Source organism: Daphnia magna, linkage group LG7, assembly GCF_020631705.1.
Source record: "Daphnia magna isolate NIES linkage group LG7, ASM2063170v1.1, whole genome shotgun sequence".
NCBI classification, from domain to species: domain Eukaryota; kingdom Metazoa; phylum Arthropoda; class Branchiopoda; order Diplostraca; family Daphniidae; genus Daphnia; species Daphnia magna.
Window position 1 is genome coordinate 11225811 of NC_059188.1, and position 23157 is coordinate 11248967.

Here is a 23157-nt window from a genome sequence, read left to right on the forward strand (position 1 = left end):
CAATCAAAAGCCAGACGTACCGGAAATACCTTTGATGGACCGGGAATGACCTGGGAAATGGATACATTCGAATGGGACACCCTACATTATCACATCCGCAGCGGATGTGCCTGCACACAGCCAACGGTCTGTGCTTTGTAACCCGAATGTTACCAAAGATCGGCATAACTTTTTAACGGACGTTTACCAAGTTATATTGATACAGACTGGCCTTCTTCAGTTGTACTTCTGTTTGCTGAACTTCGGGGAACGACACCCACTCAAACCTGTTGCTGGCATCGGCACAAAGAGTCCGGTAGAAGGATTGGCAACTGATACAAAAGTCGGACACTCGGCCATACCTTGTTAACGGACATTTTTTACACGTTAGCTTGGTGTACACGGGCATTTTCTGCTGCACTTCATATCTTTTGAACTTCGGGGAACCCCCGTCCATTACTGGCATTTGCACAATAAAACAAAGTTTCTTGTCATTGAAAATAATTGATCGTGTCTCTTCATGCACACATTTTACGCATAAGCATCAACAAAGAAACATTTAAATGGAAATTCAGTTATTTACATCTTCATTTCGACACTTGAAACTTTCATACCCAAAGGTAAAACACTCAAGAAGGGAAGGATGTGAACTAGTTGTGGTTTTACCGATATTTCGGCATTAATTTTGTAAGGATCGCCAACCCAAATGAACTCATTGGTAAATAAGGTATGAGTTCCGGGTTACACAGGTACATTAAGGTTTCTGCACTGACCTGGTTTCCGACTTGTCTCGCCTGGAACGCTACAGCTTCATCTGAACCTTCTCTTTAATCGGGCCAACTCTGACACGGTGAGTGATAGTAGTGGGAAAAAAGCCGTTTGAAAAGCAGTTTTTGTTTTCGACTTCTATGTTTTCTTACAACGTACTTCAGCCAATCCCCTTTTTTCAGCTTCAATCAAACACTACCATACTCCCAAAGGCGATGATAATGGGTCAGCGTAGTAAGGAAATGAGGAAGACTCATTTAAAACTTGACGAACTGAATTGAACACAACACTTTTGAAAACACAGAGAGAAAAATGTTGAACTGGTTGGGTGCGGTACAATATATGTGTCATTTAGCTCCATTTCAATTCCAGCTAGAGGTTGAGTGAGAAAATGTGACCGGAGGAAAAGAAAAAAAAAAAGCGGCCATCATGGATTTTTGATCTCCATTCCCTAAGTTCTAATGCGCTGACGAATTCCCTACCTAGAAAATTTGCGATTTCTGGGAACTGTCAAAATAAACAGGCAAGACAAACAATGAAGTGTCGATAAGAAGACAAAACAAACAGGAAGACAAACAATGAAGTGTCGATAAGAAGACAGGAAAATCAATCACTTGGGCTGATAAAGCAAGCGGTGCTTTAACACTTTTTTGGTGGTTGCCCCATTTCCAATTCAAAGTAGTCATAGATGTTTAATCTGAACAATAAAAAATATGAATACCAAGCTGTCATGCAATACTTCTTTTACGATTGCGGGTTAAAAAGTCAACACATTTTTAAAAAGCCCTATAGCGACCAAAATTTACAAAATCTTCTTAATTCTGGCATTTTTTACGCTTTTAGCCATTTCATTCAGCTCTTCCTCGAGTAACCGCTTTCTAATGTTTTCTGCTCGGCTTGCTTCACTTACCTATAACACGGAAAAAATATAGACATGTTAAAAACATGAACAGTTTTTGGTTTTGATTCGGGTCGTGACCTTTGGTGACGACTGTCTTGGAGTTTCAATGTCTTCCGAAATTGATTTTGTTGGTTCTGATGATTCGTCTAGAACAGGCACTACTTTTTGTGATAAAATCCTCTTGACAATGGCAGAATACAGCTGTTTTAATCTAATGACGATCCGACAAAATAGTGCTGTCATATCCTCTTTGACGCTCTCGTCGATTGTACGCGATGGACGTGCAGCGAAGAAGGCCTCGGCGTTGAATTCTTTGGTTTCCAAATGCCCTATTCATACAAAATGATGATGATAGTATGATCATTAAAAATTTTTCTTTGCCAAACTTACGTCGGGATACGGATGCACCAGAGGCTTTGTAGTCATCAATCTGCTTATCTTTGCTTCTGATGATGTTGCAAAGCTCGTCTTCGATACTTGCGGCTTCACTTAGCATAGCCAACAATGGGCGAATTACAAAGGAACGAAACTATGAATTACATTAGCAATTAGGATGAAAGGCAAATCATTTTCTTTGGCGGTTGTTTACCTGATCAGCCGTTTTCTAGCGACAGATCAAATTGCCAAATAAAAGGAATGTTACTCTCCAAGCGAGACTCAATTTTCAAAATGGCTGTTTGGTTATTGGAATCCACGTGAAGATTGTGACTTTCGGGATTATTAGCCAAGCATAGCGCGAAGTTGTCGAATCAAACCTTTTGATGTTGACTCAATCAATGGGTTTAAATCCTAATAAAGAAGGCGTGCAAGTAAGGAAGCAAATACCCTTATTGTAGAGCTATGTACCTGGCATCGTTTCATGATTTCAGCAGCGGTTTGTTGTTGACACCAAAGTGAAGCCATGTCGGTGAGATAGATTACATAATTCTCTTCGTCCGATTCGAAACGAGCTGCGTATCCATCAGACCCAACTTTCAACCAACCAAGCGCGTCCATCAAGTCGAAAAGCCGGACGCTTAAGTTAAGGATTGCGGTTTTTGGAGGCAAGCGTTGACATTGTACAACAAATCATAAATTGCTACAGATTTTATCTGTCAGCTTCTGTTAAATAACCTATTCAACATTAACAAAATGCAGGGTAAGAAGTATAAGTGAAAGTGTCTTGGAGTATGGCATAAACAGTTTTGCTACGTAAAAACGTCCCGAGCCTTGACTAGAGTATGGGTTCAAATATGAAAGTGGATGAACTGTCATTAGGTTGGGTTCCCCACCATAATAACCAGCAAAAACAAGTATAGCATCATCATAGTGCTTTAGTTAGTTTTAAGAAACCATTCTTGCAAATTCTTCAAAGGAGATCATATTTCTATATAAGAGGAGTGTCACTAAAACATTGGTTAAATAGATATGCATTGTAACTCTAAGAAAGGCTAAAGTTTTTCCGTCTACGCAGTCTAGTGTCGTTTAAATTGTTTTTCTATCAAAGGAAAACTTTTTCACTAGCTACCAACAAACAAAATTGAATTTTTAGAAAACTTTCACTTTCCAGAAGTAAAATAAATTATTATGTTAATTTGAAGAGATGATGCAAGAAGTTTATAAATTTTAAAATGACTTTAAAAGGATGATGGAAACAGTTTAGATCGTTACAATGCCAGTTTCTAAATTCTGGTGAGTTTGAATAGTTTAGAAGACCCAATGATTTAAAAAAAAATATCAGGGAATGCAAAAGTTTACTAAAATGTATCAACAGCTGCAATAAGTATTGGTTTGGCAAATTTACCACTAAATTTATAACTAAATTATAAAAAATTTACAGAAACCATTCGAGAATCAATGCTAACAAAAAAACAAAAGAATTTCGTGCTATCAAGTTTAGTCTCGGAAGGGCAATTGAAGTGTACTCTCAAAGGTTTATTTCTATAGTTAATATCACTTACTTAAATTTTCTGTTCTTCGAAATCAACCAACAGCGTGTTTACTTCTAATCATATTTCTTCTTTCTTTGCTTAACCTTTTTACTGTTGATCACCACTTGCAGACGCACGAATGTTTATTTGTTTACCTTTTTTTTTACAGTAACAGTTAGCGCTGTTGCCATATATTTTATCCGTTTCTATTTTATTTAGAAACGAACTTAATTCGTTTTTTTTTTTTTTCTTTTCTGGATGTCAGACGGAACCGTTTACTTTATTTGCAGAGGGAAAAGAGATCAATGATATACGCAGGAAGAAATACAAGCAAATATTTAAACATTAGCCAAAATTCATCTGATGGTATGATGATCCGGAGAAATGATGGTAAAACTACTGTATGATGCGACAGGAGGGGAAATAAAGTCTAGTAAATTAATTTTTTTTTCTCTCAAAAAGCACTAATCTATACTACCGTAAAAATAGGATAAATTGCAATCGTGTTGTGAAATTCAAATGCCCAACCAAAAAGATTTTAACTATTATTTTTGACAGCAGTCCCAATGTGACAGGAGTTCACTTTGGCTGCGAATCGCAAAGAGTTAACGGTCTCGTTGATACAGTTTTCCCTGGGGGAGACGTTGACGAACATGAGTGTCTTCGCGCTGCCACCCAAAGCCTGCTGAAGAAGCAATGTTAACTTAGAGTTCCGGTACGGAATATGGCTTTCTTTGGTAGCAAGCGCCATGATAACATTGCCCAAGTTTGAAAGAGATTTGTTAATATGTTTAGTTTCAATAAGTCGGTCACCAGTGGCACCCGACTCCTTGAGGCGCTCGGAGCCTGCCAAATCAACCATGTAGAGGACACCTGTTAAAAAGCCCTAGGTGTTTACGATATGCTTTGTCAAGGAAGTATATCGACTGATTACCATTTGAAGTTTCAGTCGTATCGTCATTAACTCCTGTCAATTTGAGGCGCAGAACGCTGTGACTACGCGACGAATGCTCATTGCAACTGGTCGAAGCAACTGCTCTTTGTTGTTGAGCTCTAGCAAGCAAGTTGTGTACTTGTTTCTCGTTTGTAACTTCTTCAACCTATAGAACAAAATCCGGTTTTTTAATATAAAAAAAAATGATTGCAATAAGAAATAAGATTTAGAATTTTCACCTTCAAGTTTGTTACAATAGTTTCGTTATTGACAACGCGAATTTCATGGTTTCCTCCCGAAGAACCCAATAGATCACGGATTTGCTCATTATAAATTTCCAGGAATGACGCTTCAATCTTGTAAACCCAACCCTTGGACTTGAGCGATTCACAGGCGGCAAAGATCAATCGCACTGAACGAGGTATCATGCCGTCTGATTCTGATCCAGCGGCTCCCCCTGAAAAACAAAACAAAAATAATGCCAATAAATAAAATAAATAAAAATCTATATATATTTTTATAGAAACAAGCATAAAGTGCTTTTATCTTGAAAAATAAAAAACAAACAAAAATTTACCTTCCATTGTGAAAGTCTTGCCAGATCCCGTCTGGCCGTACGCAAAGATGCAGACGTTGTAACCGTCCAAGGCTGACTGAACAAGTTGCGATAATTCTTCAAAGATCTCCTGTTGCGTGGAATTAGGGCCGAATACACGATCAAAGGTGAATTCGAATTTAGATGGTCCTTTGCCACTTGCCGGAGCATTCATTGAGCTTTCGTTTAATGTCATGTCAGGGTTTAGCTTGTGAACTTCAAGCGAGCGATGATGAAGAACATTAAGATGGGGTATTTTTCCTGACGCCATTTTGTCTGAAGGAATGATCGATCGGATTCGGCAAAAAACTCGAATGTTTCCTTTTAATTCTTGCACCGTATTGTGCAACTGTCGTCTGAGAGTTTCCTCTTGTCGTAAACGAGTCTTCAAAAAATATGTTCAATGAAAGAAACATCAATAAACATTAAATAAAATAGCCTTACTTGTAACTCTTGAATTTCCGCAGTTGCCGCGGAAAGATTGTTTCGAAGTTGCGTGTTATCAGTTTTTTCACTGTTCAACTGCCGCTGAAGGATTTCCAATTCTGCACGCATGCCAGCAGAGGCTGAGCTCATTTCAGCAATAGAACACTTGAGTCCGACGATCTCCTTCTGAGAAGCTATCAACTCCCCTTCCAAGTTGGTCCGCTCACGTTCCGCCCGACTTTTTTGGAATTCCAGTTCACGAATTTTGTTTTCCAGTAAACTCCTTTCAGTGGCATTCGATACTTCCAAGGTCCTAGAATAATAAAAAAAAAAAAAAAAAAATTAATGGGATGAATAAATTCCATACTGCAGTTTCAAATACCGGATTTCTTTTTTCAGGTTGTCAATTTCTTCTGACAAAATATTTACTGCACTCTCTTTATCCTTTAAATGGACTTCCAGACTCTTCTTGGATGAGTCCAATACTGTAATAGTGTCTTTTTTCTCAGCATTTTCAGTTTCCAATTCCCCAAGACGTTTCTCAATGATCATCATCCGGCTCTCCAAGGTTTGAGGTTTGGCTAAATATTAAAACAAATAAATTACCATTAAACATACCAAAACATACTGGTTTGTTGTACCTTTAACACCTTTGTTGGAGATGGCATTGGAAATGGAATCAACCTTCTTGGTTATATTAGCACAAGCAGTGAGACGGGAAGCTGCAAATTCAGAATATAAGAATATGACAAAAGAAACCAAAAACTGGAAATTAGGCACATGTTGAAGAACATTTACCTGGGCGGCTGACAGTGGAGGATGCTTGAGGTCGCAGTGTGCTTGAGGGAGCTCGAGACAAGGTAGCTGATTTGCTATTTGGGGCAGCTGTGGCTAGGTTGCTGACAGACTTGGAACGGACCAATCTACTAGATGATGTGTTGCTGGCTGAGAGATAAGAAAGTAAATCAATGTTTGGACATATTCATTCAATAATAATTCACTCACTATGAGCGTCATCTGTTGTCCTTGGACGTTTCTCTGTTGGCTGGGACGTAATTATTTCAGGAACTCGGCGTTTGGCAAGATTAGATAGGGAAGTTGAAGTAGAAGGGGGTTTTAGTCCCGAAGTAAAAGCAGGTATTTTACTAGCCATTCCTTTGTTTGGTTGAAACGTAAATAAGACAGTCTGTGAGACTTTGGATTAGAAAGTAGCTACAAGGAAAAGTCACAATGGAAGACCTTGACAGTTTTTCAATGGAAATTCAAAAATTTAGTAGTTCACTAAATTATAATTACTAAAAATCGTTTAAAGCAGGCAATGTTGATGTCAGCCTAGTCGAAAGCTCAACTAGGGGTTCACTTTACTGATGATGCCTTTGAATTAACGCTTTAACGGCAGAAATTTGAATGAAGCCAGAGTTGCCATTCCGTAGAAAATGCCAGTAAAGCGCATTACAGTTATGCCTGTAGGGCTCAGCCCCGTGTCCAATGGGTAGGTATTTGGGTGAATGGGTAGGTTTTCTCGGCAAAAAAATTGTATCCGGTGGGTAACGGTTCCAAGACTTGTGCCCATTACCTACCCGGGTACCATGTGGTAACACAATTTCGAAAACCGTTTCCATACCTGGGTTCAAAACCGGTTATCCCCGATTTCCTACCCGATTTTCCCTGAAATCAAGTGACGCCCTTGAATTTCCCCACAAAAATTTCTTTTGCAACCCTCCCTTTAATTAACTTTGCAAGCCGCCATTTTCCAAGATGGCGGTGCCGGTTTGCCCATCAAATCGCCCAGCCTACCCACTTGGCAAATAGGCTACGGATCGCCCATGGGCGACTATTTTGGTGACGATCGGGGTAACCGGGTTTGAGAACCGGGGCCGAGCCCTATATGCCTGGGGCACGGCCCCGATCAGCTAGGATGGGGCAGACCGACCCGCCCCGATAAACGGCTGATGGTGTCGATATTTTTCCCGCGCGTAGTGTGAGTGTCGGGGATTAACCAGAATGACCCGTTGTTATTACCGTCTATTATTATAGCAGTAATAGACGATAAGCAGATCGACTATGCTGATTTAAACAATCAATTGCTTATAATCGGGTTACGCACCCCAATTAGACAAACCGATCAGAGCCCGACGGGGCACGGGGTAAAGAAAAATAAAATCCGTAACCTTGAGTTTTAGACGACCTGCCACGGAAAACAAAATGGCCAGCCCGATCAACATAAAAACCAACCTGATCAACGCAGGGCCGGAGCTATGCCACGCGTCGATCGGGGCTGGGGCTAATTGGGCTGGTCATCCGGGTTACTACTTACTAGCTGCATTTGCATTAAAAATTTTTTGTCAGCACTTCTTGGTATTCAGTTTTAATGGGGGATTTTATTTTGTCATGACCTTAATGAACGGTAAGTTGGTTTACGATATAATGCTAACGGGACTTGCTGCAGTGATATCTGTATTCACTATCACCTAGTTCCAACGATTGCAGTTTATTGACTGGTAGACAGGTATAAGAAGTGGATTTCTATGATGTTAATGCACAAGAACTCCCTCAATTACATGGTTAATGGAATATAACATTTGATTCTAGGGACTTAATCTTGCTTGCCTTTGACGAATCAAGCTAGAATCAAAGTGGAGTGCTGCACTTTTCCAAAGTTCCGAAAATACTGAGATGAGAGTAAGTGCTTAACTAGACTGCGAGTCTCATACTTAACCTGTTTTCCGCACCTATAGGTAGGTAATGCCAAAATATATTTGTTATCTAAGTTCTCTTTAAATTGAAGAAACAAAGAAGACGGAAAGACCTAAGTCTAAAGCCATTCTAACGGTAGACTTGTTTGTTAACGAAAACTTGTTTTATCGTAATTTCTACCTTAGAATATTTACAATATATGACCTACTCTGAGGATATAACAAACCTTGAATTCTGTCTTGTCGAGTCAGTCAAGTTTGAGTTTAAAAACAGTAAAATGCATCCTGTTATTGTTCTAATGTTGGCTTCGATGACGATTGGATTCGTCAATTGCCAGACGTTGACGATGGGACGGTGTCCTAATATCGACGCTAAAAAGGATTTCGATTTAGCAAAGGTAAATAAAAACTCTTACTGCGTTTACGACGAGATTGATGAAAAACTTAGTATTGTTTTCAATTTTGAAAGTATGCTGGAAAATGGTATGAGCACAGCAAAAACAGAAGGTACTGGATCATCATGGACACTGGATTAAAATGCGCTTCAGAGACCTACTCTTTGGACGGCAATGACACTCTTCTGATGCATCACCAAGGCCAGCGGATTCTGTAAGATGTTGGATTTATTTTTTGTTTTCGTTTTCTGTTAAGTAATTGGTTTAGATTAATGTATACCTTTGATGAAACTCTTCAGAAATAATCGTTACGTGTCGGTAAAAGCTGTTGGTAAACATGTGGCTCCAGGAAAACTTCTATTTACCTTTAAAGATGCGACAAGTACGAGATTTTAGTTTTATTTTTACTTGTGATACCAAACAAAATGATAATGATCCAAATTTAAAAGTACACGGTACGACGGTACAGGACGCGCCCTATTGGATTCTTGATACGGATTACGAAAACTATGCGGTTGTTTGGAGCTGCTCTGAAAATGCCGGAATGAAGGCCGGTAAATGCAAAAAAAAAAGTTAAATGCCAGTTGCCTTAAGGATGTCACTTTTGACTCGTAACACAGAGATCACGTGGATTCTTACTCGTCAACTCAAACCGGAAGCTTCCGTCGTCCGAGCTGCGATGGACATACTCAGTCGTAACGGCCTTAGCCGTACGTCTATGGTTAAAACTAACCATCGTACCAGGTGCAGGTAGGATTCAATGCAACACACAAATCAGAACGAGTTGGTAAAATGTCGTACAAATTAAATCGTTTTTCAGATACGATCATCGAAGGATGCCTTCTTAATTGCTGTTCGCCTATCTGCGCAGATATACTACATAATTGAATTATTGACTTAATTACAACACAGCGTGTGTTTTCCTTACATGTATATGCAACAAAACCAATATACCGTATTTAACAACCACGTTTTTTAAGTATCTGGTGATAAAGGACGCACTGTAAAAACATTGAAACGACAGTCTTTACGACCATGCCTATGGCCATACTAACGGTACACGTGTGAATAAACGGCGACTTTTTGACCGGGATTTTTAAATGTGTCACTTGACCTACTCTGACGAGGAAGATACAACATTAACTCGCATTCAAACATCCCGCGTCAGCATAGCCAGTCTAATCTAATCTCTTGTGGCATCGCGAAGACACTCACAGCATTCTTAAACCTTCAATGTATTCCTGTACTGCTCTAGCCGTGCTGCTTAACGCGTTGATCGGTGTAATAAACTGTCAAACGTTGAATATGGGACGATGTCCTACAGTTGATGTGAAAAAGGATTTCGACTTGACCAAGGTAAAATTTTCTTAGAGCTGCCTAAAACTTATAGCATTTTTTCTTTTGTTAATTAAAAATCTTTGATCCCGAGAACAGTACGTAGGAACTTGGTATGAAAATACGAAAAACAGAAGATACTGGTTCATCATGGATTCCGGATTGAAATGTGCTTCAGAGACTTACACTTTAGATGGCAATGACACCATTCTCGTTCACAACAAAGGCCAGCGTGTCCTTCCAATGTAATATTTCCCCTTTTCTATATGGGCTTTCTTTACATTTAACGTTGATAAATATATATATACGTATATATGTATATTTGCATCGTTATCTCAGAACCGGCCGATTCGTGTCTGCAAAAGGTGTCGGAAAACTCGTGAGTCCGGGAAAACTTGAATTTACTTTTAAAGATTCCCCTTGTAAGTGATTATTGAGCAAAAGATTAAAACATCCCAGTAAATTTAAAAGAAATCTACTTAAAAAGTTTCACCAGAAAATGTTCCTTACTGGGTACTGGACACTGACTACACAAATTATGCGGTCGTCTGGAGCTGTTCTACAAGAGCAAGGGTTAATGCTCGTAAGCAACAAACATAGTTCAAAGCCAGGTTGATCTAGGCATTCCGTAATTTACCGTGTAACGCAGAAATAACGTGGATACTAACGCGCGAAATCAAACCGGATCCTTCTGTTTTAAGAGCAGCTATGGATGTCCTCAGTCGTAACGGATTGGGGCGTACGTCGATGATCCCGACTAATCACAACAGCTGCAAGTCAGTAAACCAATGTCGATGTTTTTTTCAGTTTCATAACAAATAAATTTTCTACAGGGAGGCATCGTGAGACGTGAATGGCCCCTATCAATCCCCAAAGTCCGTCTTACTCAATTACAAAATTAAAGTTTGTTTTTTTTTATGCAGTTCCCTCAAAGACGACCTGTACTCTAGTTATCCGACTAACAAAACTATTTAAGCAAATACAATTAAAGCCGCATTTAATAATATAATAAGTGAGAAGTAATTCTGAGCTTGACATTTGTTAAGAATTTGGTGAGATTCTTTTCAAAAGTCATGGTCAAGTTCAACAACATGTAGCGCGTTATTGGTCTATAGAAGCCTGCCGGGAGTAGCATTCGAATTTGACGACCAATGTCTGTGCATAACTTAATGAACTAAACCACGAGACAAAATCCTGTTTACCAAATATTTCCGCATTGGCAAATAAATGGTAACCAGGATGCAAGTGTACAACAATTCCAACCGGATTTACCGCTATACTCACGAGGAAAGGTGACGGTTACATTGTTGCATTCATCCACAAACAACTGGAAGATGAATGAACCAATGTTTCCTGGCAAATGCTGCAGCCTAGGCATTGCCAAATTAAATTACAGTTCACCTGTAATTTAACACACCTGCTGCTGTGCAAGTTAAGGAATCTTGTGACAATTGGAGGGATTTCTGTGAGTGAGCAAGCAGGACACTAAAATTAGTAGTTACAGCTAATAGACTGTTACAGAAAATCAAACCTTTTGCAAACATGAGAACACTGCAGACCAAGGCATTGGCTGCTATTAATCCTTTTTGGAATGGTGTTTTCCACAAATACCAAAAGTTAGGATGGCTATCGACAAGGGAAAGTCATGTGATTACTCTTGTATTTTTGAGAACTAATCTATTGCTTCACCTGAGTTGTTTGTGCTACTTGGTCCATTACCAGCAGAATCATCATTAGTAAGGATGAAAGAGTTCTCTAAACCTTCAGGAAAAACGAAAGGAATATGAAAATTTTTGTGGAAGAGCTTAGGTATAGCTTTTGGCGGGAAGACGTCACGGATGAAGTCTGTTTGTTATCTCAAGTGTAGAACAGGAAGACAGCATGGCTACCATAGTGCTGGTTGCTCAAGCTTTTTAGTTTTGAGAATATTTTTGTACCTTCGTTTACATGAGATAAGATTAACAGAGTTTCCTAAACTATTTACCTGGAATCCTGGATAACTTGGTGTCACCTTGTAACGTGCAAAACATAACATAACCAAACAAGCAGGTTGCATTCACGGTTTTTTATTTGATTTCGATAATCGTATGCGACCGCTAGAGGCGCCCTGTACAAACTCGTCTTCCTTGTTTATGTCGGCAGCGGCATGATTGGCCTGCTTTTTCGTTCGGGATTCGGTATTTTGGTTCCACTTTCATCAGTTTCGTGATCTCAGTTGTAGGAAAGCAGTGGAGAAATTCCGGCCTGCTTCGGGGTTCTCCCTGCGTTTGTGTCGTTGAGTGTACTCGGAAGCTTTCTCCTTGGCTTTCTTCCGGAAATTTGACATCTTCATTCTGTACCGTGGTTGCTAGAGATTTGTTTATTCTACAATGAGTTCTCTACCGAATCTCGCCAAATCTATTTTTTTATTCATTTCTTGACCATTTGTGCATATTCCGCTACCTCGTTTTGAATAGTGAGACTTTTTTATTCAGAGGCGTGAGAGACGGTGAAAGTCTCCCTTTCACCATAAACCAGATTAAAATGTTTCTTGTCACAAAGCTACGCAAGAGTTTCTTGATGAGAGTATGCCTAACATTGGCAGTAGTCTCTCTCCTCTGGCTCCATGTTGGAGTATTCATTTATCGGGGAGCTGAAATTGACTTTGAACATAGGTAAGCTATCTAAGTTTTCTTATCCTCCTTCTTGTTTGGGAAATGCTTGGCTACAGTATCCTGATTTTTTAAACCTATCACTGCCCTCATAATCAAGGTCCAATAATTAAATTCCTCAAACTTTACAAATCTAGGCATGTTCAATAAATATGGGTATAAATAGGTTATTGGTGTGATTTGAATTTGCTTGGGAACTTTTGTCCTTACATGTTTTCCCTGCCTCTTTGGTTGTGGTTTCTGCCTTTGTCGGAACTTGTATTTATTCCAATCGTTTAGGTTTAATAGCAGCTCAGTTTTATTAAATCATCCAAACTTCAGTAATATAGAACTTGCCAAACCCACAAACCTGACTGTTCCAGAACTGATGGAAAAAATAACCATTGAAAATAATGAACAGGTATTTGAAATAGATTTTTAATTATTTGTTCTCTTTCAAGTAAAGAAAGCATTGTTGTTTCTACAGAAAATTTGGAATTCAAATCATATTCCATGGCCACCAGTAAACGAAACTGAAATTTGGCCTAAAGGAATCGTGATTACAATTCAAGTATGTCATCCTTCAAATTTCGAGCTAAAGTTTATATTTTTAATGATTCGCGTTTTATCTAGGTGCACAATCGTATATCGTACTTAAGGAAGTTACTTAGAAGTCTATCTCAGGCAGCATGGATAGAGAGAGCCCTACTTATATTTTCACACAACATTTATAGTGAAGAATTGAATGATATTATACAATCCATTCCCTTTGCTGCTGTGATGCAAATCCACTTTCCCTATTCCACTCAGCTCTTTCCGTCTACGTTTCCGGGAGACTCTCCTTCCGATTGTCCAAGAGATATCAACAAAGAGCGGTAAACATTGATATTGTACTGCTCATAATGCGGTTTGAATGTATTTACCATACTTCACTACCAGGGCGGTTGCTGTTGGATGCAGTAACGCCCAAACCCCAGATTTGTACGGTCACTACCGTGAAGCGCGCTACAGCCAAACAAAGCATCATTGGTGGTGGAAAGTAAACTTCATATTTGGAAAAATCAGAGCCCTTCGTCATTACGATGGTAAACTAATATTTAAAACGAATCATTTATGATTATGGTTAACACAAATAATTTGGATTTTGACCTTATAGGTCCAGTCATTTTTATGGAAGAGGATCACTATGTTGCAGAAGATTTTCTGCATGTGCTTTGGCTTCAACAGATATTACTTAAAGGAGGGTCTAAATGCAATTTCTGCAATCAAGCCCACATTTTGTCGTTGGGATCTTATCCCAAATACTTTAACCACCGTGAAGCATCGAACATGGTAATTTGAATCAACTGAATGAAAGGAAGCTATTACGGCCCGCCTTACCCGTGACTTACTTTAGGTTGAATTGTTACCTTGGTCATCCAGCAAGCATAACATGGGCATGGCATTCAACCGTTCAGTTTGGCAGAATTTCCAGAAATGCTCTGAGATGTTTTGTTCTGTGGATGATTACAACTGGGATTGGAGCTTACTTCACGTTGCACAGAAATGTTTACCGTCGCTATTCGGCGAGCCAGCCAACGAGAAAGGGAAATCAAAATTCATTTTAGGAGCCCTAGTTTTAAAGGCTCCTCGCGTTTTTCACATAGGCGAATGGTTCGTCTCTTCAACGTCACTTTGTTGCCATTTAGTGCCTTCTAGTGCTTTTCTAATTACAATTTTATTCTCTTGACAGTGGGGTCCATCACCGGAAAGCAAGTTGTGCGTCTGACACTTCGACGTTGCGGAAAGCAGAAACATCGTTGAGGTCGGCGCGCAAGGCTGAAACCCTTTTCCCAACAACTTTGAGAACTAAAAATATGTTGGGTACCAAAGCTGTTCGTCTGAAGAAAGGAAATGGAGGTTGGGGGGATCCTCGTGATAGAGAGTTGTGCCTATCCCTCACCGTCATCGACTAGTTGCCACCTGTAAGGTACCCTTTCGCTAGGGTAAGAATCAGATTAAATCGATTTTAGTTTTAGTTCTTATCGACCAGGCGTCTTTGTAGAAGAAATTTGCATTAAGTACTTTCGATACTTTCTACTTGCCCAGTCGCACAGCATATTGGGAATATTGTGATACAATAGACGAGAGTCACTTTTAAATGGCACGCAAGTCGGCATCCCCAAAAGTTCGATTCGCACGAAATCTACAAGTTGTCACGTGAACCAATCGCATAAATCGGGGTTAAACGTCTTAATTCGACACGCACACCCTAGTGAGCTTACTGTCTTTGGGTACAGGCATTAACTGACACAGGTTCACAAAGTGTGTTTGGAGGCATTTATGTGCGTTTAAAATCATAAGTTGATTTACTCTTGATTTTCTATTGGGTACGATCTGTTTAGTTCTTTTTTTTTGTTGCCCTGTTTAAAATTTCGTTTCTTCCACCGACCCTTACATGGAATGCGATCGACTGTGCCTTCGATGTACCCAACTCGATAATTCTAGATAGAAACAGAGTCTATTTCTAATTATACTTGTCGTCGTACGCGTGTAGGCAAATGGAAATGTAATCCTTGACTAGTCAATCAAATCCCTGTCAAAATAGCCTTTCTTTTTTCGTCCCATTTAAATGAGTTGTGTGGGTGTATTTGTGTTTTCTAGCTGTCGGTGTATTTTCCTCTACGAAACGAATAGATTTCTTTATGGTGTAAATGACGATGCTATCATGTTGTTCGTTTGGTTTAGTATTCCATTCCGTTGGAAGGAACTTGTTTAACAAAAAAACACGCAGTAGGGTTTTCACTGGTTCACCTAGTGATGTTGTCATGGTAACCGGTTTCAAACAAAAACATTGGTAAGACATATCCGCTAGATTTGCTTCATCTAAAGGCATTTTCCAGCGGGTTTAGGCATGGCTTTCAATAGCATTAAAGATGGCGAATTTACAAAAACGATTTACAATATGGTAACTTCATATACATATCTCTATCACTATTTTTGTTATGCTAGAAATGTTTTCCGTATCTTTCAAACAGATCAAAGATGAGCGATATCACGACGCAATCACGACCCTTGTCACAATTGTGGATGCCAACCCAACAGTACGCAAATGCAGTGCAACTTAAGTTGCTTAACTGTTTTTAACGTCTCCTTTCTTCAAGTCAAAAGCAGGACTGTCATTACTAGGATACTGCTGCTTCCAAATCCAGGATTTCTTCAATGCCGCCAGCTGCTATGAACAACTGTACAGTCTTTACAGCGAGCAAGAAGAATACAAGTACGTAACGTCGTTCTATGATTAGCTAAGTATCCGCATTTGTTTGTTTTAATCGACTTCTATCTTGTAATAGGCTCTACTGGGCCCAGTCGCTCTATGAAGCCGGCCTTTATGGAAGCTCGTTGAAGGTTTGCAATCAAATCGTGGATCCTAAACTCAAGGGCAAAGTTTTGAAGCTAGAGGCAGCCATTCGTTTTGCTGAGGATGATTTGGCAGCAGCTATGAACACCGTAAACGCATGTTTCGCCTTGAGCTCCACCAATGACGTTGATACGCTAGTCAACATGGGATGTATCCGTTTCAAAGTAAATTCTTCGTCGCTACGTTCGCTTTTCGTATGCAAATTTTTGAGAGATCTAATGAAATTTGTAGGAGGAAGACTATTCAAGAGCCTTGGTCAAGTTCCAAAGTGCCGTGCATGTATCGGGTTTCGAACCCCAATTGCTCTACAATGTGGCAGTCTGCCATTACAAAATGAAAGAATACGCACCCGCCATCAAGTCTATCGCTGACATTATTGAACGAGGGATTCGAGATCACCCGGAATTGAGTGTAGGCATGGCAACCGAAGGATTGGAGGTTCGGTCGGTTGGTAACACGTTAGCGCTACATAAAAGTGCCCTTGTTGAAGCATTCAATCTTAAAGCTGCTACCGAGTATCAATTAAAGAATTGTAAGGCATCTGTTTTCAGTTTGATTATCCATTATTCATAAAAATTCATTCTTCAGTTGAAGGAGCCAAAGAAGCGTTGACAGATATGCCCCCTAGATTGGAATCGGAATTAGATCCGGTGACGTTACACAACATGGCGCTATTAACAGCTGATGCTAATCCAAGTGAAAGTTTCGACAAACTTCAGTTTCTCCTCCTACAGCAAGTAACACAAATGCAACAGCAACTTGAAAATCCAGAGTCACGACTGACCGGTGCCGGACCATTGGTCTGCCCGCCTGAAACTTTCGCCAATCTGCTTCTCCTTTACTGCAAATACGAATATTTCGACTTGGCCGCCGATTTGATGGCCGAACACGCGGATTTGACCTACAAACACCTCAGTCCGGTAAACAATCATTTCTCTTGCGCCCTGAGGTCACTAGACGTTAACGAACTACGTTCTCTCTTTAGTACGTGTTTGATTTTCTCGAGGCGCTCATCACTCAGCAAACGTCACCGGAAGAGGCATTTGCCAAGTTTGATGCCCTTTGTGTTCGATACGGGGAGATGGTTCGACGTACGGGTACGAACTTGAAAGAAGCTCGGCGACAGCAGAGTTCGCATGCCATCAGTGCAGCTGGGCTCGCGCATGAACAAGCCATGGAGACGTAAGTATAAAAGGTTTCGACTTACCTTATATTTCCATTATTAAGCGAAGTTTACGGTAGTTATTTGCCCGTCCTGATGAATCAAGCGAAAATCTACTGGGACAGAGAAAACTACGTCCAAGTTGAAAAACTTTTCAGACAGTCGGCGGAGCTCTGTGGCGATGCCGATGTCTGGCGTTTGAATGTAGCCCACACTTTGTTCATGCAAGAAAACAAGTTTCGCGAGGCCACCAGTTTCTATGAGCCCCTGGTTAAACAAAATTACGATAATGTATGTTATTTCTATGGTAAAATGTTGTATCACCTTGATGAATCGCATATGTTTTCTTACAGATCTTGGACGTCAGTGCCGTGGTACTTGCCAATTTATGCGTTTGCTATCTTGTCACGTCACAAAACGAAGAAGCTGAAGAACTTCTTAGGAAACTAGAGAAAGAAGAGGAGCAGAAAAGTCTTGAAAATCCCCAATCCAAATTCTTTCATTTGTCTATAGTTAATCTGGTTATTGGGTATAGAACAGGCCAACGTTCCACGCGGTGTATCAAATCATTTCACTGATTGTCTCTTCCGCAGGACACTGTATTGTTCCAAAGGCAACTACGAGTTTGGCATCTCTCGCGTGATCAAGAGTCTTGAACCCTATCATCAGAAGCTTGGAACCGATACCTGGTAAGAGATTTGTGTAATAATCTGTGGAAAGTATGTGTTCTAAAAAGTTGCTTTTTACCTGAATTTCCGAATAGGTTTTACGCCAAGCGATGCCTCATGTCTCTGCTGGAGAATATGGCAAAACAAGTTGTGGTCGTCAAAGATTCTATTTTGGACGACATCCTGCAATTCCTCGACAGCTGCCAGTGTACGATTTCTTGATTTCCTTCATCGTTTCTTCACTTGAAAAGCGTTTCTTTCTTCTTACCTAGTTTACGGAAGAGAAGTACAAACGATCCTGGAAAATCCAACAGCTGTCAATTTAAACGTTAGCAGCGCCCGATTTACTGTAACATACGAAGCAAGGATTATTAAATGTCTGTTACTGCAGATCATCCGAAACTGAGGTAACAATGGGTAAAGATGTATTGTCACTTTATCTTCCGGTTCATTGAATTTAAAAAAAAAGAGGGAAAAAAAAAAAAAACAGAACTGGAAACAAAGAGTGGGTTGAAACGAGAGAAGTGATGAGGGGAGGGAGGATAAGATTCAAAAGATGTCACCACAATACACAATACATACGACAGACCCATTTGCACGCTCTATGACATTTCATTGACACTGATTATAATAATAAAAGAATCCCCATTGGAACGGGATGCACGGGGCGAGGAAGGGACAAAGGGCAAGGAGAACATCAAGTATTTAATGGGATGGACACAGGAGGCCGTTTTTCTTTAACACCAAATCATTTGCACATTTGTATACAGAAATGATTCCACGGATTTGGCTGCCGATCAAGATGGTGGTAATTTGTTTCGTTTTCTCAGATGAAAACCGTAGAGAGATAGAGAGAGAGAAAAAGAGAAAAGATCAGTTCCCCATTTTTGGCAATCGCATGAAGACTAAGAATGATGGTTAATAATTCGGCTTCATTTTCTATAGGGAACTGATCTGAGAGATTCGCCTGAACAGAGAAACAACAAATATTTATAGCAACTACATAAAAACAAAAAACAAATTCAAGATAAGAATCTTGTAGCACTACCTGAATGTTGTGTTTTGAAAAAATGTCTTCTCACTGGCTTACTGCTGGGCTTTTCTTCCCTGCATCTCCTCCACCGCCTTTATTTCCGCCGCCCTGCTTTGGAACCACGCCCCACGGACTGGGATCGTTCGGTCCCTGAGGTCCTGCAGCCAAGTTCAGCTGATTAGAAGAAAATGTCACTACAGTCAATGGAAACCAAAAAAAAAAAAAAGGGGGTGCGAATTTCAAAGCGTGATAATTACCAGGCGGCCCACTGTTGAACTGGGAGGGAGGAGCGGAAGGTGGACCCCCTCCGCCACCGCCGGAAGGATCGTCTAGTGAGACGGCTGGGTCATACTGGGTGTTTTCTAATCGGGTTATTAATCGCTCATCCTCGTCGCCAAACTCACCACCCATAAGCGAAGGCTCTCCAACTACCATGACATCCTTTCATTCCAACGAAATGACAGTTTACAAACTGATTCGAAGATCTTCATAAGAAAAAAAGATAAACAAAATACCTGAGACGCTAGAGAGAAATTCGGACCAGGTGATCGTTTCTTGTTGGGTGCTGCTGGCTGGGCTTGATTTATTCCAGCGCCTCCGCCCGTCTGCGACCCTTTTCGCTTACGTCGCTTGTTAGGTGGCCGCTGAGTTTCTGCCAATATCAATTAAATTTTATAATGACTTAACAGATTAGGGCATTTCAGGTGATTCGTACCGGGTGGGGCAACCATTCTTTGCCACTTTTGGAAAAGGGTGGTTTTGAGGCAATCCCGTGGACTGAGAGCATAAGCCTTGTGCCTGGACATAAGCTCCTGCATGGGTTCCAGGATGACACACAACTACAAGGAAACAATCATCAAATATAAGCCATGTCACTAAAAAGTCAAGAACAAACGACTTACTCTCAAATAGTTTAAGGTGGCAGGCGTAATTCCTTGCCTCGTTACGTTTTTGCTCATTTGGTCCAACAAGGAAGGATCTTGACTGGCCAACACAGATCTGTTGTTATATTGAAGAAGAAAAAAAAAAGGGTCGGTATTAGTAAATGAGGATCGTGAAAGATGCTGCATTCAAAGAGGTAATAGTTTTTACTCGTGCCTGGGTACGAGTTCTCGGTGTGTTCGGACAGCAAAATGCCATGACTTGATCCGCATCAAATCATCAAAGGTAAATTCTAATATCAATCGACCCTCGGTACAGACTTTAGTGTACATGGGCTTTCCGTGTTGAGTGATCATAGTGCACTGATCGCAATCTAAAGTGATTGTTGTCTGATGGAAAGATTCTTTCGCATGCCGCAGTTGATAGTTCAATTCGGTTACGCCACCCTCAAAGATGGTCCGGAAATAGCGTGGAATCAACGTCCGGCCGATGGCTAAATAAAGATTAAGAAATGAATGAGTGTTGCATTGAAATTTAAAAAATTTGCAATCCAACTTACTATATCGTTTGGGGCCATCTTCTAGACAAAATGTTAACGTAAGCGTAGCGTCGTCTTCGAAGAATTCGGTGGCAAAGGCATCCCACCAAAGGTTATCACTTTCCTGTAACACACACACACAAAAAGGGTAGAACAAGAAAACAAGGATGATGAAAAATACTCCAAAAATATTAGGGCAATAACTCAAGAAAATTACCATTGCAACTACTTCAGTCCTCTGTTGCAACCGTTTGTTAAGTTCGTAGATTCTATAGTCTGGCTGATTAAAGTAAGGACCGGGATGCCTTCTGTTGAAGAAAGGTGGACCTCCAGGATGTTGGTCTATTCTTTCCCCGGGTCCTCCCATAGGGCCTGGCGGGCCACCCATAGGTCCTCCTATAGGTCCGGGACCTCCCATTCCACCCATAGAACCTGGGCCACCCATCGGACCCATTCCGGGGTTGGGCCCTCCTGGTCCTGACCCAGGCCCACCCATTGGAGGTCCGACACCACCCATATTTGGCGGATGACCACCCATTCCTCCGGGCCCGCCCATCGGGCTGGCCATCACGCTCGGCATGCCTGGCCCGTGTCCTGGATGCCCGCCAAAACCCGGGTGGCCACCGGGACCACCGTTAGGACCGGGTCCAAACTGTGGATGCGAGCCACCCGGGAACCCTGGGTGTCCCTGAGGAGGATGAGGTCCCGAATTTCCGCTTTGTCCAGGGCCAACGCTTCCGGGGCTAGGGTAGGGCGAGCTAAACGGAGGTGGGGCGCCTGAAGGTCCGTTAAAATGTGGACCCGGTCCTACAATACGAACAATGTTCAAATGATGGCAAATTTTATAGTTAAGGTCATTTTTGAAAAGCTTTTTCAAATAGAGTTCTTTCATACCTCCAGGTCCTCCCTGTGGATTGTAACCAGGTCCCGGTGATGGAAAATGATTGGAATTGCCGCCTCCTTGTCCTGGGGTGGAAGGCCCAGGGGGTACGGGGGAAGAGTTGTAACTAGGCGGTCCGTGGACGAAGTGACTACCTTGTCCAGGAAGTGGCGTGTGACCGCCACCACCTCCGCCGTGTGTGGGAGTGGCGAATCCCGGATTCGGGCCGGGGCCCGGTCCAGGTGACGGACCAGGGTAAAGCGGCGTGCCCGGACCGGGTCCCGCGTTATTCAGCCCCTGTCCTCCTGGACCACCGTGCGGGTTCAGCGAGTCCGGGGTAGGGAGGGAGGCTGTAAGTGGCTCCAGGGTGGTTGATGGCTCTCCACACTGGGACTGCTGGTATCCAGTCTACGCGCAATAAAGACAAATTCAAATGAGGACTGAATTATAGTTCCATCGGTTGGCAAGGTAACAAATATCCCAGGTTTGCTGTGACAACCCATCGCTTCCTTGCTCCCCATTTTATAAGTCTACCTTATTATTCATGCTGGCAGAAGACTGAAAGACGGGGAAAAGAAAAAGACAACAGGCTTTTACCAATATTTGATGAACATCCAAATTAACAAAATAAGTCTCTTATTTCTTATTCTCTTCTAATCTTCTTTCTACAGTTTCTGTCTATTCGTTGCCAACCCCTCCTTCCTTCCCTCCACCACCCGTCCCTCTTTTTCCTCCCCTCTGTTAGCGTGTACGTATGTGTGCAGTATTGATCGTAAGAAGAGCAAGGTGTACAGCAGAGAGGAGAGAGATAGGGAAAGAAAAATTGTAATAAAAAGGGAATAAAAGAAATCCATCGGCGCAATACTAGGCCCAGCATCTCCCCTCTTCTTTCCACGTCCCCCCCACATCCGTTGGAAGAAAGATTATACTCTCAATTCGATTCCGGCTTTTTATCCGACATTTTTTTTTCCTGTTTATTTATTTTTTTTTTTAATACATCCGGTCCAAAATTTTGCCATTCGTGTTGTTATACGTGTTTTGGAAGACGACTTCTGCAGCTAAAAACTGAAAAGGTGTTTTTAAAAAACCTGGCAGAGGCCGGATGCAGGAATAAAAAGGTATATGCATGGAAAAAGAAAGGCACGCGCACAGGTAGAAAAACTTTGGAGGGATCTTAATGAGACGTAGAGTCGAACAGTTTGGACATAGAGAAAAAGAGGGGAGAGCGCGCTAGAGAGAGAGAATTACAAAAAAAAAAAGAGGAAAAAAGATCTGAAATCGCCTCAAGGGAGTGTGAGATCTACTCGATACCCCCGTACTTCGTAAAACAAAAATACCTTACAGAGAACATTTAGAACATCAACTATAGATATTCCTTACCTCTACACCGAGTAGATAATCACGGCGTTTTTTCTTTCCAAATGTCTTCAACTATGTTTTAGTTTCCTTCTTAGCTTCTGTAACAAGAGAGAAATACAAAGCTAGATGTGTGTTGACTTTACTGGTATCGCCGTTGTTGGCCACAAGGTTTCCCACTCACAGAAACACAGACGAGAACATGGACACCGGAGGAACTTAACACTCGACTCAAATGAAATTTGAAAAGATACACTACGTTGTTTAAATGTAGATGGAAAAGGAGTTAACTTTCGCCCAGTAATAACGCAGCAAAACAAAGGGTAAGGAAAAACATGAAGTTGTCGAGTCGCACACTACAACACACCAAAACCTCTCTGGCCGCCCGTGCATAAGGTGTTGTCAACAAACCAAACAATCGAATGCCGGTTGTAACCTGACACTATTGAACGTTACTCACCATAGCCAGGAATGACGATGAAGTACTTGTTCGATTACACCAGAAATTCCGCGTTAATTGGCTTTGCTGAACATGAAATTTTTCACAAGACACAATCTCACACCGCCGAAGAAGAGGGAATCATAGGCAGGGAAACAGGACGCCATGAAATGCTGTTATTGGCCGCCAGGGGGACTACCATATCGATAGTGCGCCATGATCGATTAATC

General features: G+C 41.1%; 7 protein-coding genes across 10 annotated transcripts; 4 read left to right on the forward strand and 3 right to left on the reverse strand.

Moving 5' to 3' along the window:
- Nucleotides 1-463: 463 nt before the first annotated feature.
- On the reverse strand, nt 464-3738 carry LOC116926341 (non-homologous end-joining factor 1). Its single transcript, XM_045177394.1, is given in 8 exon segments — nt 464-1657; nt 1727-1977; nt 2039-2177; nt 2238-2249; nt 2251-2380; nt 2382-2437; nt 2495-2761; nt 3663-3738. Coding segments are annotated over 7 exon segments (846 nt in total). The 5' UTR covers nt 2645-2761; nt 3663-3738; the 3' UTR covers nt 464-1549.
- Nucleotides 3739-3819: 81 nt separating this feature from the next.
- LOC116926302 (carboxy-terminal kinesin 2) lies at nt 3820-6944 on the reverse strand. The gene is made up of 10 exons (XM_032933144.2): nt 6810-6944; nt 6519-6668; nt 6312-6458; nt 6155-6235; nt 5896-6094; nt 5532-5826; nt 5070-5472; nt 4732-4949; nt 4493-4658; nt 3820-4431 (listed from the first exon to the last, which is right to left on the reverse strand). Exons 2-10 carry the CDS (start codon nt 6664-6666, stop codon nt 4097-4099), a joined length of 1992 nt encoding a protein of 663 aa, XP_032789035.2. The 5' UTR covers nt 6667-6668; nt 6810-6944; the 3' UTR covers nt 3820-4096.
- Nucleotides 6945-7877: 933 nt separating this feature from the next.
- On the forward strand, nt 7878-9573 carry LOC116926351 (apolipoprotein D). Its single transcript, XM_032933209.2, has 7 exons — nt 7878-8022; nt 8106-8607; nt 8679-8818; nt 8904-8986; nt 9054-9158; nt 9225-9354; nt 9425-9573. The coding sequence occupies exons 2-7, from the start codon at nt 8410-8412 to the stop codon at nt 9450-9452; spliced, it is 684 nt and encodes a 227-aa protein (XP_032789100.1). The 5' UTR covers nt 7878-8022; nt 8106-8409; the 3' UTR covers nt 9453-9573.
- A 125-nt stretch (nt 9574-9698) lies between these two features.
- Nucleotides 9699-10945, forward strand: LOC116926356 (apolipoprotein D). Of its 2 annotated transcripts, XM_032933215.2 has the most exons (6): nt 9699-9960; nt 10039-10184; nt 10279-10361; nt 10427-10522; nt 10589-10715; nt 10773-10945. In XM_032933215.2, exons 1-6 carry the CDS (start codon nt 9838-9840, stop codon nt 10783-10785), a joined length of 588 nt encoding a protein of 195 aa, XP_032789106.2. In that variant the 5' UTR covers nt 9699-9837; the 3' UTR covers nt 10786-10945. The 2 variants fall into 2 exon arrangements, with proteins under 2 accessions (XP_032789106.2, XP_032789105.2); XM_032933214.2 differs by lacking the exon at nt 10773-10945 and having other exon boundaries at nt 9723-9960; nt 10589-10766.
- A 1121-nt stretch (nt 10946-12066) lies between these two features.
- On the forward strand, nt 12067-15263 carry LOC116926322 (alpha-1,6-mannosyl-glycoprotein 2-beta-N-acetylglucosaminyltransferase). 2 transcript variants are annotated; one of them, XM_032933171.2, is made up of 8 exons: nt 12067-12593; nt 12870-12990; nt 13057-13140; nt 13203-13444; nt 13509-13654; nt 13726-13901; nt 13966-14222; nt 14302-15263. In XM_032933171.2, the coding sequence occupies exons 1-8, from the start codon at nt 12463-12465 to the stop codon at nt 14522-14524; spliced, it is 1380 nt and encodes a 459-aa protein (XP_032789062.2). In that variant the 5' UTR covers nt 12067-12462; the 3' UTR covers nt 14525-15263. The 2 variants fall into 2 exon arrangements, with proteins under 2 accessions (XP_032789062.2, XP_032789063.2); XM_032933172.2 differs by having other exon boundaries at nt 12070-12593; nt 12912-12990.
- A 62-nt stretch (nt 15264-15325) lies between these two features.
- LOC116926301 (tetratricopeptide repeat protein 30A) lies at nt 15326-18391 on the forward strand. The gene is made up of 12 exons (XM_032933143.2): nt 15326-15516; nt 15587-15652; nt 15713-15828; nt 15902-16133; nt 16201-16501; nt 16558-16889; nt 16955-17151; nt 17212-17422; nt 17485-17660; nt 17725-17820; nt 17895-18007; nt 18072-18391. The coding sequence occupies exons 1-12, from the start codon at nt 15463-15465 to the stop codon at nt 18203-18205; spliced, it is 2028 nt and encodes a 675-aa protein (XP_032789034.2). The 5' UTR covers nt 15326-15462; the 3' UTR covers nt 18206-18391.
- Nucleotides 18392-18864: 473 nt separating this feature from the next.
- Nucleotides 18865-23103, reverse strand: LOC116926298 (LIM domain-binding protein 2). Of its 2 annotated transcripts, none has more exons than XM_032933137.2 (9): nt 22949-23103; nt 21147-21540; nt 20470-21059; nt 20274-20376; nt 19931-20207; nt 19735-19831; nt 19548-19671; nt 19348-19484; nt 18865-19273 (listed from the first exon to the last, which is right to left on the reverse strand). In XM_032933137.2, the coding sequence occupies exons 1-9, from the start codon at nt 22949-22951 to the stop codon at nt 18878-18880; spliced, it is 2121 nt and encodes a 706-aa protein (XP_032789028.1). In that variant the 5' UTR covers nt 22952-23103; the 3' UTR covers nt 18865-18877. The 2 variants fall into 2 exon arrangements, with proteins under 2 accessions (XP_032789028.1, XP_032789027.1); XM_032933136.2 differs by having other exon boundaries at nt 19925-20207.
- Between the last annotated feature and the right edge of the window lie 54 nt (nt 23104-23157).

Excerpts from the sequence above, each read along its gene's own strand:
- LOC116926356 (XM_032933214.2), top strand. The coding sequence starts at position 9,838 with ATGTATTCCTGTACTGCTCTAGCCGTGCTGCTTAACGCGTTGATCGGT. Across the intron at positions 10,185-10,278 it reads GGCCAGCGTGTCCTTCCAAT|AACCGGCCGATTCGTGTCTG; the intron begins GTAATATTTCCC and ends TCGTTATCTCAG. Across the intron at positions 10,362-10,426 it reads TACTTTTAAAGATTCCCCTT|TTTCACCAGAAAATGTTCCT; the intron begins GTAAGTGATTAT and ends CTACTTAAAAAG.
- LOC116926302 (XM_032933144.2), bottom strand. The coding sequence starts at position 6,666 with ATGGCTAGTAAAATACCTGCTTTTACTTCGGGACTAAAACCCCCTTCT. Across the intron at positions 6,459-6,518 it reads GACAACAGATGACGCTCATA|CCAGCAACACATCATCTAGT; the intron begins GTGAGTGAATTA and ends CTTATCTCTCAG. Across the intron at positions 5,473-5,531 it reads CGGAAATTCAAGAGTTACAA|ACTCGTTTACGACAAGAGGA; the intron begins GTAAGGCTATTT and ends TATTTTTTGAAG.
- LOC116926298 (XM_032933136.2), bottom strand. Across the intron at positions 20,208-20,273 it reads AGATGGCCCCAAACGATATA|CCATCGGCCGGACGTTGATT; the intron begins GTAAGTTGGATT and ends ATCTTTATTTAG. Across the intron at positions 19,832-19,924 it reads GAACTCGTACCCAGGCACGA|ATCTGTGTTGGCCAGTCAAG; the intron begins GTAAAAACTATT and ends ATATAACAACAG.
- LOC116926322 (XM_032933171.2), top strand. The coding sequence starts at position 12,463 with ATGTTTCTTGTCACAAAGCTACGCAAGAGTTTCTTGATGAGAGTATGC. Across the intron at positions 13,141-13,202 it reads GAATCGTGATTACAATTCAA|GTGCACAATCGTATATCGTA; the intron begins GTATGTCATCCT and ends CGTTTTATCTAG. Across the intron at positions 13,445-13,508 it reads AGAGATATCAACAAAGAGCG|GGCGGTTGCTGTTGGATGCA; the intron begins GTAAACATTGAT and ends CTTCACTACCAG.
- LOC116926301 (XM_032933143.2), top strand. The coding sequence starts at position 15,463 with ATGGCTTTCAATAGCATTAAAGATGGCGAATTTACAAAAACGATTTAC. Across the intron at positions 16,890-16,954 it reads CCTACAAACACCTCAGTCCG|TACGTGTTTGATTTTCTCGA; the intron begins GTAAACAATCAT and ends TTCTCTCTTTAG. Across the intron at positions 17,661-17,724 it reads ATAGTTAATCTGGTTATTGG|GACACTGTATTGTTCCAAAG; the intron begins GTATAGAACAGG and ends TCTCTTCCGCAG.
- LOC116926351 (XM_032933209.2), top strand. The coding sequence starts at position 8,410 with ATGACCTACTCTGAGGATATAACAAACCTTGAATTCTGTCTTGTCGAG. Across the intron at positions 8,608-8,678 it reads AGGATTTCGATTTAGCAAAG|TATGCTGGAAAATGGTATGA; the intron begins GTAAATAAAAAC and ends CAATTTTGAAAG. Across the intron at positions 9,159-9,224 it reads AAATGCCGGAATGAAGGCCG|AGATCACGTGGATTCTTACT; the intron begins GTAAATGCAAAA and ends CTCGTAACACAG.